At 45.4% G+C, this 18,289-nt stretch overlaps 2 protein-coding genes across 2 annotated transcripts; both read left to right on the top strand.

Annotated features, from left to right (window-relative positions):
- Positions 1-501: 501 nt before the first annotated feature.
- Positions 502-17,999, top strand: LOC144094698 (acetylcholinesterase-1-like). Its single transcript, XM_077628615.1, has 4 exons — positions 502-863; positions 13,840-14,176; positions 15,530-16,599; positions 17,669-17,999. The coding sequence occupies exons 1-4, from the start codon at positions 526-528 to the stop codon at positions 17,805-17,807; spliced, it is 1,884 nt and encodes a 627-aa protein (XP_077484741.1). The 5' UTR covers positions 502-525; the 3' UTR covers positions 17,808-17,999.
- LOC144094696 (uncharacterized) lies at positions 2,537-6,990 on the top strand. The gene is made up of 3 exons (XM_077628614.1): positions 2,537-2,777; positions 3,523-4,149; positions 4,947-6,990. Exons 1-3 carry the CDS (start codon positions 2,681-2,683, stop codon positions 5,564-5,566), a joined length of 1,344 nt encoding a protein of 447 aa, XP_077484740.1. The 5' UTR covers positions 2,537-2,680; the 3' UTR covers positions 5,567-6,990.
- Positions 18,000-18,289: the final 290 nt, after the last annotated feature.

The following is an 18,289-nucleotide window of genomic DNA, read 5'->3' as shown; positions in this document are numbered from 1 at the left end:
TTGCTTCATGCTGGTGGGAACATTTTGAAAGATTAGCTTTAAAAACAAGTCGTCCTTTGCTGTGTACGAAATGAAACTACGTAGATGGAGTTAACGAATGCGCTTTCTTCGAACACACTGCAGACATCTTCAGTTATGACAACACAAAACTCGCTATACCTCACCAAACTTCCATTTACCTTATGTCCTTTCTCCCCATGCTCTTCTTAAGTTGGATACTGAGGCCACTTCCCAACCGGCCCTTCGCTCCGTCTTCTGGGCTGCACCAACCGACGTTCATCCGCGTTCCAGGCCTCTCATATGCCAGAGCAATCTGTCAGGCCTTTGTGTAATCGTCCATAACAATTGTTCTTCACCGTTATACATTCTTTGTGCAATGAATAGTCTGAAGAATTTACTCATCAACCACTCAGATTTAGCTCAAAGAACTTAAGCTCTGCCCAGTCCACATGCGAAGACGACAACAAAGAAGAAGTTGGTTTGTGTCGAATCGGCGCCATTACAACGTTCCACGAACTGAACGACATGGCCAAGAAAACTCCCAAGGGTAGCCTGCCGACCTCTCCGACCTCTCCGACCTCTCCGGCATCCCCTTCATCCGGAGCGCACAGCCCTTTAACTCAGTCAAGCAAGCGGAGCACTCCCAAAGTGGGCGCGTCCCCGGATGCCTCCGTCCCTAGGCCTGACATCTCCATGCCACACAGCCCATCGATATGTGAGAGCCCTCCGAAAGAAGACGCCCGCCCACTCACGGCATCCTCTTCATATGCACGGCTGCGAAGAAGCGGCTCTCTGCGAGAGCTCGTCTCAACTTTATCGCTCTACAGCATACAGCGCAGAAGCTGGGTCAAGAAGTCCGTTCCGTAAGTGTGCCAGCTTCCTCCTTTTCACTTTCAGTGTTCGAAGCCGACAACATACAGGGGCGCCTAGAGACCCCTCGATGAGTTTATGGACGAGACTACCATCGGCTCAGCATGCTTTATAACCTCACTTATTTGCGGCTTTCGTAAGCTTAACGAGAGCCCTTTATCTACAAATGAGAGCGACTGCGCCGTAACGATGCACTGAGGCGAACATATCCTGTTTTTTTTTTGCGAATGCTCCCATACACTGTCAAGGATGTAGTCCGAAATCGCGATTCCTCCAAGCAATCCGGCCGCGTCCGTCGAGCGTTAACATTTACGACGCGTCCCACCTCATAAAGAAAAAAAAATGATATGACCGTGTGGAAGGCACGCTAAATGCAAGATTGCTGAGAAAAAAAAAGCTCACAGGATGGTTTAAAGTCCACAATGAAACTGTTCAGTTTCAGCTGGTGTGGAAGGAAGGAGGAGCGTCAGAAAACTGCCCATTCCGGGGGTGATGTGCGACGAGAGGGTGGGCGTTGGGTGATTGGGTAGCTAGATGGCTAGTATGTTCGGTGCCTTTCACTAATTATCCTGATGTCGAGAATTCTCGACGTATAAGGAGACAGCTGCTGCCGCGAAGCGTGGGGTTCCTCCGGGCGTGGCTCGGTTTACTTGCGGACGACCAGCGCTGTGAAGCTGGAATAAAGTGAAATTGACAGGTGACGTTCTGAAACGCGCAGCAGATGGCCACGACAAAGTGGACAATGCATGCCTCGTATCCCTTAGTGCACTGCCGAATTTTGTGCGCGACACTGTCGTTGAAAAAAAAACAGCGACCTCTCATGCTAAGCGCTGCATATGAGAATCCAGGAAAAAGACACGGCTCCGAGTACGAAAGGATGCACACGCACACAGCAAGATGTCGAAACCAAAGTGCACCGTCTGATACAGCGCCGATGCAGTTTTGCGAGATTTTGGCGCCTGTCGATTAGCCCTGGTCATTGTTTCGCGAGTAGGGTCGATTTGTACTCGATTTGTAACGCAAAAAGGCCGCCACCGTCTGAAGACGTTGAGGTAACGAGCGTTAGCTGTTTGGTTTACTAGAAGACAGGACAGTAGCGACCGTCCTGTCTTCGCCCTTCTTCGTCCCGTCCATATGCTACGTTTTTGTTTATAACATGTCTGACCAACTGGACCCTCAGTATACTCTGTCACTAGATGAAGAAAGCGAAGAACGCGCCGCTCGTGTCGAGAAACGGAGTGTAATACCCTTTAAACGGGATGTATTGCCAGCATGCTCGGCTAGGCTTGCACGTACGCCGCCTACCGGAAAGATCGCCGCTTAGCGCCATCTATCAGAGAAATTACGATGCACGTCTACCCATTGTCTAGTTACACCCCCTCAAGATACGTCCCAAACGGAATTTGCTTCGTTTGGGGGGTCATGGTGGGCCTAGAATTCGGTTTGCAGTGCGATATGGAACGCTTCAACTAGTAATTGCATGTATACAATGTTTACCTGTTATTTAATTATGGTTTTATTTCTATACCAAAACCGCTGACGTTTTATTTGCCTACCAAATTCGGTATGGACCTTTTAACAAAACGACGTTTGAGCAGCGCCATCGCCCGACACAGGCGACGTCTATCGCCAGAACCGGATATGACGCCATTTTGGGCTGTGAGCCAATGCGCGATCTGATCGGCTGCACTTCGGTAGTGCGATATTCGCGGAGCTCTATTTCGATTGTTTTCTTCCGCTTCACTTGTCTTGTGCCACTTGACTTTTGTGCCGCTTGACATGCTCTCGTTAGCGATCTGTGAGAGGTGCAATGGCAGAAGCAAGCCCAGCCAGTGGGCACAGCGTTTCTTCATCGGTAGCGGTGGCAGCCGCGACTCCTTCGTCGAAACCTGGCGTGCTAATCAGCGGTAAGTGCTTTTCATTGCCATTGCTGCGCATAATGACGGTAGTCATAGATTGCGTCTGTCATCTGTAAGTTCTGCGGTTGAGGGTTGCCTGATTTAGCGAAAGCAGGCGCTTATGTAGCTGTCAGGCTAGCAGAACTAGTTCGCTAGACGGACGAAGATGACACGGCGCCTGGGCTGTGTATCCCGTGTCGTCGTCGTCCAATTAGCGCTATCACTTCGAACGAACTAGCCCAAAACAACCTTCTGCTGCATAGAGCTAAGCGCTTTCGGCCAGCCGACGTGAGACAGCGGCTGGCAGATATGTGGTGATTCCTCCATACGCTTCCGATGCAACTCAGCAGCCCAGTTATGCAAAGTTTATTGCATCTGGGGCAGCGCAGGGTGCTCATAACGAAGTGTAGCAAAAACAAGAGCGTGACGCCGGTGCAGCGCGGTACCTGCAGTGTTCCGACGTGCGCAGCGATCACATATGTCGTCTAAACTGATATAGCCCAGGTGCTTGATTTAGGAATGAGTTTTATTTACTGGACCGCGCATGGCGTGTGTGATCGCCGAGACAATGTTTGGCGGACTTAAGTTCTGTATACATGTATTTCAGGAGCTCATTTGAGGCAGAGGTGCTTATCAAAAAATAATTGCAGGGAAATCTTCAGTAGCATAAACGGGCATGTGAAAAAATGGTGTTTTGCTTGCATCTCATGTGATGCAAACATGGAGGGTGACTGACCCAATTTTTTCTTTGCAGGGAACCTTGTTTATGCTCATCCGGATGAGATTAAAGATTGGACTGAGGGTATGCTGGACTGGCCTGAACTTAAGGGACAAGATATAGTCTATTATTTAGTGCACTCAAAGGCCTGCGACCATCAAGAAGTACGATGCTACAAGTCTCTGGAATCGTACAACTATCTACAGTCAGGCTGGGTTGGCGAAGTTCTCTTGCATAAAGTGAACGAAGATATTGTGCTTTTGAAGGAAGATGTCACGCCTTCACAAGCCCTAAAGAACAAGCCTCATCGTGTGTGGGTTTCTGCAAAGAAGGAAGGTGAAGCTTTGAATGCAGGCTGCACCTGCATGGCTGGGCAAGCCAGAGTTTGTAGCCATGTAAGTGCTGTACTCTGGAAAGTAGATTGCGCTGTTTCACGTGGCCTGAGTGGAAAGACTTGTACCGATGAAATTGAAAAATGGAACAAAGACACGACGCGAAATGTCCAGCCATCTGAAATTGAGGGAATTAACTTCAGGCTTCAAAGAAGGACTGTTGACCCCACCATACAGCGCCCAGCACGAAATGTGCAAGTGCCGCTTTCGCAAGCTGAAATCAAGAGGCTGCATGAGGACTCTCGTTACCCAGAGCTGTTCAACATACCAGGTATGTTTCGTGGAATCTACGAAACTCCACCAGTGATTACACAACCGTAACTAAAAGTTAAAAAAAGGTGCTGTGCAGTGCGCAAGGATAGGCAGATTATTGAAACAAGTTAATTAACTGACTAATAACACCACTGTGATTTTACGAAGCCTGTTTTGCTGTGAGTAATCAATGGCCGTTTTCTGCAAGTAACAGCGTTACAGTGGTGATGACACTGGATGCCTAGATTGGCTTCTTAGTTCCTGAAGGTCACATTTGCTTTGAAACGGTGAGCACCAGTGCTCACCATGAACAAAGCTATAAACATGGATGACACCTAATTTCCATTAGCTGTGACAATGCGATGCAAGAACGTCGCTGTAAGCACCACACAAAACGCCTCATGAGACGTCACATGTCAAGCAATCGCTACACTACATGACGTAACTTGACATAATATCATGCATTATGACTAATTAATTAGTTAATATTTATGAGCCAAGCATGACTACACTAACGACTTTTGTCGTCATGACTGTACTTATGACTCACTCACGCAGTTGCCACACACATCACATTTCCCCTGAAAGCAAACACCACCCACTAATTAATTATTCATGATTTATGATACATGTATTCTAAGAGTAGTTTAACAAAACCACGTACATCATGATCGCTAGCACAGATAGAGCAAGACACGTGTAGACAAGGTGTGACATCTGTCACCAGACACTGCTTTCTGCTCCAATGAGGCTCTTGCGCTATGCATAATAAGTTCTACATTTACTCTACAGATTTTTTTTTACATTCACTTTCAGGAATGGTGCTGCAGGCAACATTTACGGCTGCACTCCGCCAGGCTGCACCAATATCCGAAGACCAAGATAGCTTGCAGCACTGCGCCCACGACGACATCAATGCACTGCCCGAGAGCTGTGGCCGGTGCAGCAATTTCTACTCAAAGTTCATAGTTCTTTCTCCAAGAGCTGCGGCATCCCTCGAGGAAAATACGCGACAGCACAACAGCCAGCTTTGGAAAGATGCTGGCTTATTGGGACTAACGGCATCAGGTGTAAAAAGAGTGCCCAAAAAGAGCACAACACCATGCAAAACTGCAGTGCAAGCCATGTTGTTGCCCAGATTTTTTGGGAATTCTGCGACAAAGCACGGTCATAAATATGAGCCTGTTGCCTGTGAGCAGTTTCCTAAAAGAGCTGGGCTGAGTGTGACACATAGTGGCACTGTATTACACGCGGCAGTGCCTTGGTTGTCTGCTTCACCTGATGGTGTTTTGCAGGCAGCTGATGCACTCTTAGAAGTGAAATGCCCGTATGTAATGGATGCAGTTGACCTAATAAGGAAAGGGAAGTATGATCTGAAGGAGGTCGGAGACAAATATATACTGGCAGAGAATGGCCCTAACGGGTATTATGGCTAAGTGCCATTTCAAATGTATTGTACTGAACACAGTTGAGCTACTTTTACATTTGGTCTGTAAAAAGTGATGCACTTCTAACGGTGCCTTTTGTAAGTGCTTTTGTAGATGGTCAAGTACTAAGATTACAGAAGTTCTACTTTTGCGAGCGGTTGCCAGAAATGGAAAAGCAGCATGCAGAGGGCGAACTCCAATTGTGTAAGGAGTACATGAAACTGTGTCATCTGTGATGCTAGCAGTGTTGAATTTTCCAGAGTTCGAAAAGTGACCGTGCAAGCCCACTTTGTGTAAAGAATTTAGTCACATGACAGTGAAATAAATTTTATTGCCAGAATGATACTCTGATAAACTGCAATCTTGAAAGGCCAGTAATTCATCCCTTCCTTCGACACTCCTGGCAATTAGAGTACCTTTTAAATTGCAGAGGCCACCACAGACCAAAATCATGTCACTTATGGTTTTCTTTGATCGTATTGGCAGGGCTTGCTTGAATATTTTTAGTGTCTTCATTCTATTGATGGCCCTTTCGACGTGTTGCGTACAGACGCGATTTCCCTCGTTTGAGTTACTTCACTCTCACTGAGCTGAGACTTTCCTGTAAAGAAACAGCAGGTTAGTCATGTTTTGCCCACAAAATTAGGTTTGTCGCTCACCTCTTGTGAAAGAAGGCACATTGAGTTTGACGCCTTGAATGCTAAGATTTCTGCTCAGCACAAAACCTCGGTCGGCCATTACTTCATCACGTGGGCCTATAAGATCTTCCACGCCACAGTCACTCATTATAAATTTGTTCGAAGCTCTCCCACCATATTCACGTGACACAAACATTATATAGGCATTTGGCGCAATGACAATGAGAAACTTAACAGTGTTATGCGCCTTATAGCTGCTGTACGTCTGAGCTCTAGCCAGCAGCTTCTTTGGCCGCTGTAGGAAGACCTCCGAGCAGTCTATGATACAAGTTGTTTTCTCATAACCGTTCAGAGTAAAATATTCTGGCATGCTGTTTCTGATTAGTCATCGTGGCAGGGACACCACAACTGTTTTTCATAACCTTCTGCAACATAGACAAGGTGTACGAATAGCTTGTACACTTATGAAATGGATATGCCAAATATTTTTGCCAAGTGTTCGTAAAGCAGACCAAGACGCATTCTCATTAGGCTCAGACGCAGCTGGTCCTCGACTTAAAGTTTAAGAAGGTCTTGTTGCTACAGCTTTGACTGAGATGTCAAAGACTGGCTTAGATTGTCATGTATAAAATTAACAGTCCTCTTCTGTCAAGTTTGACGACAAGCCTTGCTGCTTTCCAAAAATGTATTGCAGCCCACATTTAGAATAGGTATGGTCATTGTGGCTAATTTCTTCCCACTCTGTTGACTTGTCTCTTCTTGAGACCTGTTGAACGAATACAGCTAAGTTTAGAGGTCACAGAAAAAAGCAGATTCGAACACAAAGGTGTCCAGATGAGCGAAACAAATTTTTGCAGGCTGAGGATGCTCTGCAATTAATGCACCCTTAGTACTTAGGGTATTAACGTTAGGGCTGCTGTCTATATTGCTCGGAAGCAGATGTCCTGAGACCACGCATGAGCACGTAATACAAGGAACTTCTGCCAAAAAAGGTTACTCACTGTACAATGCAACAGTCCTCAAAATGTCCTACCGCCATGAAATCAGAGTGCACACTAGTGGACTCTGCATACTTTTAGTAAATGCTGCACGTCATCCACTTAGCCATTGCAGCACAGAATTATTTAAACCAGTGATAATTGCACACATTCCAGGCTACACTAGTACAGGGAGCATGCCTTGTAGTCCTCCCTCTTGTGAGCTTGCTGCCTAATGACATGATTGTGATCAAAACATGTCATGCCCTTAGTTACCCTAACAAGTAAGGCAACTACCTGTATTACTGTACTGTAAAGTTAATGCAGGAATCTCTACTAGGCTTCAAATATACTTTATGAGGAAAGTATTTAATAATTCCATCACACCAATACTCACCTAAAGTAAGGGGCAGTATCGCAGAAACTGAAGAGGGAGCAGTGAGCTATGGAATGAAAAAAAGCACAGCATTAACAGACAAAAAGAGAGTACACTGGGTAGGAGAACACACGAGATATATTGCAGCTGCAATGAAGAGTCAACAAATACTGTTGGGGAAGTGTCTGCATCTCGTAACTGTTGACAATTTTCTCTGGTTCCTTTGGAAGTACTTATTTAGAAATTGCCACATAGCCAACAAGTTCAGCTAGAAGCCTTCTTTTATTCGCGTATTATGTGTTTAAAAAGTTCTTTGAAGTGTCTGGTAAGCATCTCTTTTATCACAGAAAATACTACTGTCACTGAGAATAAAAAATTCCTACCCTGCTCTCGACTTTGGCATAGTGGCAGCTAGCACACATGATGTCCGCCAATGGTACAGACATCTGGAGCACTTAAAGAGAACGCAAAGATTTGTGGTTACTCACAATGAAATTGTCCTGAAGTAATTGGCTATCTGTTTGCGTTTCCTCAGGTAGTTCCAGCATGAAAACTGTCACATATTTTCTCAGATCTGAATACAACATTTTCATTAATTGTAATGTGTTTCAAATTATCCCCCACTGTGAGGTAGGCGCCAGTTTTACGAGGCAAAACTACTGTTACTGAGAATAAAACCTTAAAAGCCATAGCATGCTCTCATCTTTGTCACATTGGCAGCTAGCGCGCATGATGTCAACAAATGGTACCGATATCTGTAGCATTTCAAGAGAACACAAAGATTTGTGGTTACAGTGGAAGTGTCTGTGTCCTGAAAGCGTTGGCTATCTGCTTGTGCATCTTCAGGTGGTTTCTGCATGAAAAATGCCACATAATCAGCTCTGCATACTATACAGTTTTATTAATTGTAAGGTGATTTCAAATTGTTCCACGCTGTGAGGAAGGCGTCACCTTTATGAGAGGCAAAACTACTATTACTGAGCATAAAAACTTGCGCTCGTCTCTCATCAGATACCCGATATGGTATGCACAAGTATTACAGGCCCCTGTACCATCAAAATACAATAAAAAGATTTGAGGTTACTCACGGTGGCAGTGTATGTGTCTTGAAACTTTTGGCTATCTGCGTATGCTGCTCCAGGTGGTTCCTGCATGAAAAATTCCACATATGCAGTCATCTCAGTGTACTACAGTTTCATTAACTGTAAGCTGTGTTTAAAAAACGCTCCACATTTTATGGTAAGCTCGACTTCTATCAAAGACAAAAGTAGTGTTCATCATCATCAGACTGACTACATCCACTGCAGGGCAAAGGCCTCTCCCACATTTTCATATCTCTCCCATTAACTCGTTCCTGTGCCAGCTGCAGACACCTTATCCCAGCAAACTTTTTAACCTCATCCCCTTAACTTTCTGCCGCCCCTGCTACGCTTGCCTTCTCTTGGAATTCATTCGATTAGACTTGATGAAGACCATCGATTATCTTGCCTTCGCATTATATGCCCTGGCCAAATGCATTTCGACTAGCACGTAATTAACCCGCATTTGATCCCTGATCCACTCTGCCTTCATTTTCCTTTTCCATAGATCACTGCATTGTCCAATGAGAATAAAAAAAGCCATAGCATAATCTCGTCTCTCGGCAGCTAGCAGATATGTCATATACCAGCGGTACAGGCCCCTGTAGCATTGAAAAAAGCTTTGCGGTAACTCACGGCAGAAGTGTCCGAGTCTTGAAGGTGTTGGCTGTCCGCTTGTGCTGTCTCAGGTGGGTCCTGAATAAAGCATATCACGTGGTCAATCCTCCCGGCGTACTACAGTTTTATTAACTGTGAGGTGTGTTTTAAAAATGCTCCCCACACTATGGTAGGCACCACTTTCATCAGAGACAACATTATTACTGAGAACAAAAAAAGCTATAGCATGCTCTTGTCAGCTAGCAGATATGGTATCCACCGGTGTGACTCCTCTAGCATTGAAAGACCAAAAAAATGCTTTGCAGTAAACTCACGGTGGAAGTGTTTGTGTCCTGAATGTTTTGGTTGTCTGCTTGTTTCCTCTCGTGTGCTGCCTGCATGAAAAATGCCACATAGTCAATCAGCTCGGCGTACGAGAACGACACGAATACTTTGACACATCGCAAGACAACAGAAACGAGTGTGTGCACCACGCAAGCAGCATAAATGCATACGACTCAACAAAAAAAAGCCAGACGCCACAGAGCACTGTGCAGTGGCAGTCCTCTCTGTGTTCTCGAGCTCTTATTTCTATGGAATAAAATGAACAAGCCCGATTGCCTCCACTTGTGGACCCTAGTTCTAGGAAACTACACTGTATGTCTGTTTTTTTAGTTGCCCTGTATTCTTACGCTGCTGGCTCCCATGCACACCCACCTAATGATCAGGAATTAGATTATCACTCTTCTGAGAAAGTCGAAATTGCCTGTTGCCACGTCACAACATATTTTGAAACAATGTATACACATGCGTACCAATATTTTTTAGCGTTTAGTAATATAGATTACTGCTGGCATATAAGTGACAATAACAACAGCCAATTTTCACAAACATTAACGTTTTGAGGAACGTCTTTCCTCACAGTTTTAGTGCACAGAACTTGCTCCTAGAGTCACGTTATCTGCCAGTGCTCACTCTGTTAGTGCCCTGCATGGGTACCTGCTTCTGTCACATAGTGGCTGAAAATATTTAGAAATTTTAATGTGAAATGCTTCTCCTGAGTGTACCCCCTTGGAGTTCGATATAGTAATTGTCATTTATTTGCTAAGGGGAGAAAGTTATCTAATCTGCTATTCTCCCCGAGTACTACAGTCATTTATGAAAGCTGGCATGCATTTATTTTCTCAGGTACTCCCACTGTACAAAAATCTAGTTCCTGTTTATGCCGACGGGAGACAGAGCGTCGCTCCTTTGAGACTACTGACGCAAAAGCCGCTGAACAGGACTTGCCAGCGTCCTTTCTCTTGCGCTGTTAATGAATGTCCGCGCAATCTGCACCTGACAAACTTTTTCGCGTCCAAAAGTTTTCAAGTGCCGAAACGTAAGCCCCAGACTGACCTTGTGTGCCAAAACATCAGTGCCAGAATCTAATGGCCCACCATCAGAAGCGCCTGCGTTCTCGTCGCGGGGCTTGCGCTTCATCTGAAAGACAATCCGAAAAACTCACTACAACGACCAATGGAATATTGCACTTGAGTACCTTAGCAAGGGGGGATGTGGTCGGGCCTCACCAGACGACGCCGTCCCAAAACCACCTACAGAGAATGCGAAGGCTAAGGAAAATGACCTTGCGCGGCTTTCACAAACAGAACGGGAACTCACTCTTCTCTGGTAGCCCGAGTGCAGCGCGGGCACAGCGTTCTGATCAGCCTTTTTTCCGCCGACGAAATGTAGCGAGCAAACGCGCGACCAGGGCGCAATTGTAAAATCTTTCCTGTTGACAGCAGCTACCGACTGCCTTCGCAGGTCAGATGATGCAGGAAACCTGTGCAGCGTGAATATATCACATCGGCAATCCTCTCGTCGAGGGCTGTGTTGTGGACACAACATCGTACCCATAATACTCTTTTCCGCTGGTTGTTCGTGCACCCATAAACTGCACAGTGCTGGCCTGTGGATTTTTGATGGTCATATGCCATTATTTACGAGCGTAAGACATTCGCGACACGAATAAACGGAAACATCGAAGGGCACCGAACACAGCACAGCGCTAGCGCAACATGAGCTCACAGTCCAGACGAAACAGGCAACACTGACACATACCCTCAACACCAGACCATCGGGAGCGCCCTCGTGAAAAGGTCTATACAACTGTCCCCGGATGGGTGCCCGTTGTGTTCGGAGTATATATAGCGGAACGAATGTGCACATCTGTAGCGGTCCCGCAACGGAACAGTTTTCCTACCCGATGCTGTTTTGTATGTTAGAGAGTAGTAAACTTATCTTTGTTTAGGATATTTTTGGTGAGGGGGAAGGGATGAAAGGGCACAATCAATTTTATTGGCCGCTATCTTAGATTCAAGAAACCGAAACCATGCCGCCATTTCGTCCCCTGACGTCATACTCACGTGGTTCCACCTCTTTCCACCATATTGCACCGTGACATCTTCACTGGCACGCGGTAGCTGGTTGTTTCTACAAGCCTATTGTAGATGAGCTACAAGTCTCAATGCGAGATGCGCTGTTTTTTGTAGTTGCAGCCACGATGGCGCTTTGATCTCAGGGTGGTAGGAGACCTCACGAAATCTTGAAACGTAAGGAGTAGTTGCTGCCACAGATGGCGCTGTGATGATGGGTGGTAGCAGACCCCCGGTATCTCGAAACGTGATGAGCAAGAGCTAACGCTCTTAAAAGGCGCATATATCTAGTGCGATGCCGAACACAGAGTCGTACGTCGCATTTAGGAGGAGTCGAAATGTGAGCGGTACCAAGAACCTTCGTTAGTTGTTAAGCGCGATTGAAGGTTACAATTTTTAAGTAAAATTGGACGTCCTTATTTTCGTACCTTTTAGGTATATGTTCGCGGGTGAAATGACATTCGTGGCTCTTTCCCCATAAGCTGGTGGCAACTCTAAAGAAAGTTGTCCGCGAGTAAAGCAGAATAAGCGACACTGACGTGAGACAAAAAGACGGTACAAACAAGTATGTAGGAGTTGCATTTTTCTCTAGAGATCCCTGCAGGCGGCCGAAATTATTTTGGAATCCTTCACTACGGCAGCTCATTCTCTTTCTTCTTCTGCTATCACGTTTCTCCCTTCATTCACGATGCGACTGAGGTGTCGACTTAGAAATGAAACAGTTACTACGCCTTTTATTTCTTCAAGATTGAGTTCAACCTCATTATTTCATTCATGCGGCCTTCTGGTCGCACTGCTGAATACTAAAAAGTTATTAAGAATCCGAGAATTTCCCTATGTTATGCGCAGTCTTACGGCATTCAATAGACAACGTCTTGCGTTGTGTTCAAAGCGACCTCACGTTTTAAACTGCTAAGCGCTGCTTCTTTGTATTTGAAATCCGACAAAAAAATTCAACTACTGGAAATACTAATAATTGCAGCACTCGGTGAAGGACACCTAAATGTGCCTGAAAGATAAGACACGCAGATGAGCCATGTAGTATTCTGGTACGGTAGAGAAATGAATAGACAAAGCTCTCTAATGATGATAGACTTCTTTTATTATATTTAAGGTAAACATCGTGTAAGGCATTACAGGAGATACAGTATTGCAACGCGAAGTTAGAGTACATAGTGGTGAGAAGTATAAAACTGTATAACGGTAGGCGAGAAGGACGAAGGTGCATACAGTGCTCACGATATGTTATTCAACTGAATAAGAAATATTTCCCTGTTGCATGATGCTCTAGCTGCAAACCTACCAAAATGCCAGGAGGACAACTGTGACTAAACACTTAACCCTTAACACGTAAAAAAAAGCACCTCGGCTTCCGGGCTAAGGGAGAACATTCTTTAGAGAAACTATATATATATATATAAGGTGGGTTTGCCTGCGATTATCGATTAGTTTTCAGTTCCGAGGTCCTTCGGTGCTGTTCCCACTGTTTGGGGGCAGCACGCTACTTAGCATAAACATTTTAGCAAGTAGCTTATTACCTTGGTCATTCCTTTCTTCTGAAAGGAGTTGTGAACGTAGCTTCATCATGAATGCCGGAAGTATCATAATACAATAGAAATTATTTTTTGCAATTGATCTATAAGTACTGAAAATAAACTGACATTCACGCGTACCCAGAAAGTCCGGACAAAAGCACTTATGTGAACGCAATGAAAGCAACGTTTATGAACGCAATGTATTTCATATAATGTAAGATCTCAATGTAACAATCAATATGCCCGCAGATCACCCGACGGTAGTCTTACATTTTCTTTTAAATTAATGGGTTTTTTTGTCATCGTCAAAAGCGCTCCCCATTCGTTTTCTATGGAGGTCTTAACTGTGCGATGCAATCGATGGAAACACTTTGCAAGAAAGATTTTGCTACCAATCAAAAGAATGGATCATTACCTTCAATGTTTTCATAAAAGTACCTTACAATTTTCTTATTTTCAAAATTTTTGTCGGAGAAAGTTGGGTTTTCATTGCATTAAGACTGGCCGTGCACATACCTGTGCTTGCAAGGGCAAACGTCGCCCTAACAGTCTTGCTCATAAGTTTACCTCTGCGCAAGTGCAGAAAATGCTTAGCGCAGTAGTATAATTAGTGCACGTACTGCTTTGTGAAGTAAGCTTGGCATTCTTTCACTCTTTTCGCAGTTTCTTAATACTTCTCGGCGTTGTTTTCGCCGCCGCTTCAGTCCTGACCGTGTGGATGGTTCTGCGTCAACGGGTGACGGCAGCAGCCAACGTCACCACGTCCATGTCGACCGGGTACTGCAGATTGCCCCTCGGAGACCCACAAGTCCGCCTCCATTCCCTCGGCGCCACCGTGCACGGGAACATAGAGAGAAATGGTAGGCTGCGCAAGTTCTTCGGCATTCCGTACGGAACCGGCGTCAGCGGTGCCCAACGATTCGAGCGTGCGCTTCCCGTGACGAGCATCGGAGAAGGCGGGATCTTCTACGCCGATCGACATGGTCCACGCTGTCCGCAGGTATTCATTTGTAAGATGCCGTAAACGCGACCATGCTTTTTTTTTTGCCACACCCGCCACGATAGCTTGGAAGTTATGTCGTTCGTTACTCTCCTGAGCCTAATCATCCGGGATCGTATCCCGGCATTAACAGCTGCGTTGGGGTGCAGGCGAAAAAAAAACATGACCATGTTCTGAGCGGTGACATTACTCGTAAAGAATCCAAGGTAATAGAAACTAATCCCGATCCCTTTAGAGCGGTTCCTCTCATAGCCCATGTACATAGTTTCGAAATTAAGCACCACAAACCACCCTACCGTACATTTTGATAGCGACACCTGTAAAAAGGTACGAGGCTTGAAAGCATTTGTTAGATTTTAGCATGACATGGACGGTATCATGTAGAAACCGAAATAACTGAGCCAGCTTGATGTGCTAGTCTCGTCGTTTGCTGGTAAAAAAAAATTGAGGGGCAGTGGTAGTTTGTTCTTGAAGACTAATATGAACCGTAAAGTTCTCTTTTTGTCAGTTTGTTTAGACCGAACCAAAATAGTTTGCATTTATCTTGAATCAGTGCAAAAGACGAGGAGAACATGCGTGCGAAGCTACGGTGCTGCTGCTCATTGAGTTAGTACTCTCTTCTTGGCCTGATACGGCACCCGTCGAATCATACTCTCGAACTGACTTCTGTAGCGACTGACCTCAGTGACACTTTCCACGAGACTAGCTCCGGTATCACGTGAAACTCCAGTTCGCACAAGTTGCTGATGTTATCGCCAGTACGACCATCGCATTCACATAATCGCTTATAGAGTGGTCACTAGAGCGACGCTGCGGAGCGTGGCACAGCCTGGTGCAGTACCTGGTCCACATGAGGAAACATCTATGAGGGTATGTTTAGGGTGGCCATTTATTTTGCGGACGACCGCGGGTAATGCGCGAAATGCGCAACTCACACGACAGCAGTAACTCATAACAAACACAGAACATACGTCTACGATACCTGAGCTGTCACTGCCGTAGAGGTTGCGGCTTCTTTAACCGGCTTCTCCGGTTGCCGTGGGCAGTAAATTTGAAACTATTATGAAAATACCAGAAAACTCTATTTTAGGACTACCCTCTCCCCCGCTCCTTCCGCCCTTTCGCCTATCGCATTCTGTACCGGTACTTTGAAAGATTCTATTGTAGAGACAACCATATTTTTGGTCAGCATGTAGTTACACAAAATCATATTAATAGCTGCACCAGCTCAATTCTTGGTCACAGCTTTTTCTGCTCAAGGCACATGTAACGCGTCTCTTATTTCCCAAATTTTACTGTATAAATTCAGCATAAAGGTATAGTACTCACCAGCAGCAATTGTTGTACCCGCAGGGAAACCTGACCGAACGGAAGCCATCTGAGGAGTGTTTATCCCTGTCTATCTGGGTCCCAGTCGCGTGCCCTGCAAACACCTCCCTCAAAACCGTTATGGTTGTCTTGGCATCCGCGTGGTTTCAATATGACTACAATGACCAATTAGACGTAGTATGGGAGACGCTTGCCCTGGGAGGAGACATAATCATAGTCACCGTCAACCACAGACTCGGTGTCCTGGGATTCATAGATTCAACTTCGAATGGGACCTCTGCAGCCGCCGGCATTGAAGACGTCTTCCTCAGTCTGGCGTGGATACGCGAGCACATTGAATCCTTTGAAGGAGACCCCAAATCTCTTGTTGGATTCGGATTCGGCTCCGGCTCTTACCTAACCTCCATGGACCTCTTCGCGGAGAAACTAGGCAAGAAGAGCTTCTTTAAACGCCTTGTCCTTCATGGCCTCTCACCAACATCGCTACTTCCTCGTACTGAACGGAGCTCCTTAGCCATGATTGCGACGTCGATGCAATGCAAGGAGACTGCTGGCGCCTTCTCGCACATTGATTGCCTTAAGGACGCAAGCCTGAAGAGTATTTCTGAAACAACTTCGAAATTCCCTTGGCTACTCTTCACACCCGGCTGTGATCGACCACCCTTCGGTGGATGCGACAACGTTTTCGCGAAACTGACGTCCACTCTAACCGGCATCAGTATTCTATGCGGTCACAATACGTACGATGGAGATGTTCTGTTCCAGTACATACTCAGTATGATGCCCAGACAGTCCGTCATCCCAGACAACCCAGAATTATTATTCAACTATGCTCAAAAGTTTTTCACCGGAAATCGCACAGCTCAGAAGGTGCCACCGGAATTACAACAATACCTGGAACAAGGAAGAGGAAGCAACGTAGATAAATTCAAACAACTACTTTCAGACATGGTCCTACGGTGCCCGATGATGGAACTGGCTCACGAGACATCTGCAAAGGGAGCGGTCGTCCACGTCTACAACTCGTACGGTGACCACAAGCTTCTGGACCCAGCAGTTATGATGGCCGACATCATCGCTTTTGTGAAAACAGGGTGAGGTTTGTTTGCCACTATTCTGGTCGCGGTAGTCATTATCTAGAGAACCTGAGCTCACGTACGCCTTTCTGAAGCCTGATGTGCAATAGCCGGCTTGCCATATTCATGTATTTTCGTCTCAGTAATGGGGTCACCTTCAGTTTGGGTATTAATCCTTCTTCAAAAACTTAACGGTGTGACAACGAAAAGATGTAGTTCGTAGGGTAACGCAATGCAACTTCCTGCGCGGATGATACGTGTACCAAAAGTAGCGGCTATTCACTTTGTGTGGCCCGTAGAAATCTAACGAACTCCTCACAAGGAAGAAAATGGTCACTACAATTCTTGTGGCACACGAAACACGAGGCGATTCTCTGTCGCACGCGCTAAGTGTTTCCTCATCCGCAACACTCGCGCAAACAGCTACCTGACCCAAATAATGCTGATTATTGGTTTATTCTAATGAAGCTAGTCCCTGACTGCTTCCGCGTTGAGAAGGATTTAGTATCTTAGAGAAGACTTATATAAACTCTTGCACATCCATAATGCGACGCAAAAACAAAGTTGGTGATTTTTACTTTACACTGTACCGTCCGACGCCAACTAAGGCGCCCGTATGCTGTGCTATGTCAGTGCACGTTAAAGATCCCCATGTGGTCGAAATTATTCCGGAGCCCTCCACTGCGGCACCTCTTTCTTCCTTTCTTCTTTCACTCCCTCCTTCATCCCTTCCCTTACAACGCGGTTCAGGCGTCCAACGATATATGAGACAGATACAGCGCCATTTCCTTTCTCCCAAAACCAATCATTATTATTTTTTACTTTACTGTGCTCTTGTACTGAGAAGTGAATGTGTTAGAGTAAGATCACGTTGCTTTTATAGCATGCTTGGGCAAGAAGGCAGGGAAAAAAATCGATTTTGTGCCGGCTTATTTTGTTCGCCAGAGAGGGCCATTTCCGAATTTGTCATTCACGATGCAGTATGCACCAACGTAAGCCTTATCTTGGCTAATAATTGTAGCTTGACATTTTGGTGAGTGCTGATTCCGTTCTACTGAATAGTGCTCATGTGTTTGTTTCTTTGCAGGGATGTGAACTGGAGGCCGTTCTCCAACGGACGCAGCATCCTGTTCTCAAATACTTCTTCAAAACGAATTGCGAAATGGGACGATAAGGACTGCATGTTGCCCATTCAGGTATCCCGAGCCATATTTCGACGGCTATAGAACAGTTCCTTAGGAGTGTCGTAGTCTGCCTATATAGTCCGAGGATACTCCGAGTGCGCGCTGCGCTACACTCGGCATATGATGGAAAGTATGAATGCTACGGGCTATTATTCATGTTCTGCTAGTTTGATTTGTTCTGCGCTGATGTTCTATTGCATTGAATATGTCATAACTAACCTGTGTCAAAGGAAAAAATTTAGTTCTTTTACTTCATAGCTGTACTGATGTTCGTTATTAGCGTCAATAAGGAAATGTTGGGAATGTACTGTGTGGCTTATATTTTTTAATAAAGTGCTTGCTGAATGTGCTCTTAGTAAGGCAGGTGTTTGGATCGTACTCTAGGTTTTTCTTTATTTTTTCAAAAACATCTCTCTTTTCTAGTGATACTCATGAGGTTTTATTTTTATATGATAGTTCTGAATATATGCTGTGCGCGCAAGCATTCAAAGTTTTTGGGATGAACAGAAAGAAAATTTTCTGGT

Source organism: Amblyomma americanum, chromosome 6 (genome assembly GCF_052857255.1).
Source record: "Amblyomma americanum isolate KBUSLIRL-KWMA chromosome 6, ASM5285725v1, whole genome shotgun sequence".
Lineage (NCBI taxonomy): Eukaryota > Metazoa > Arthropoda > Arachnida > Ixodida > Ixodidae > Amblyomma > Amblyomma americanum.
This window is presented reverse-complemented; position numbering and strand designations above follow the sequence as displayed.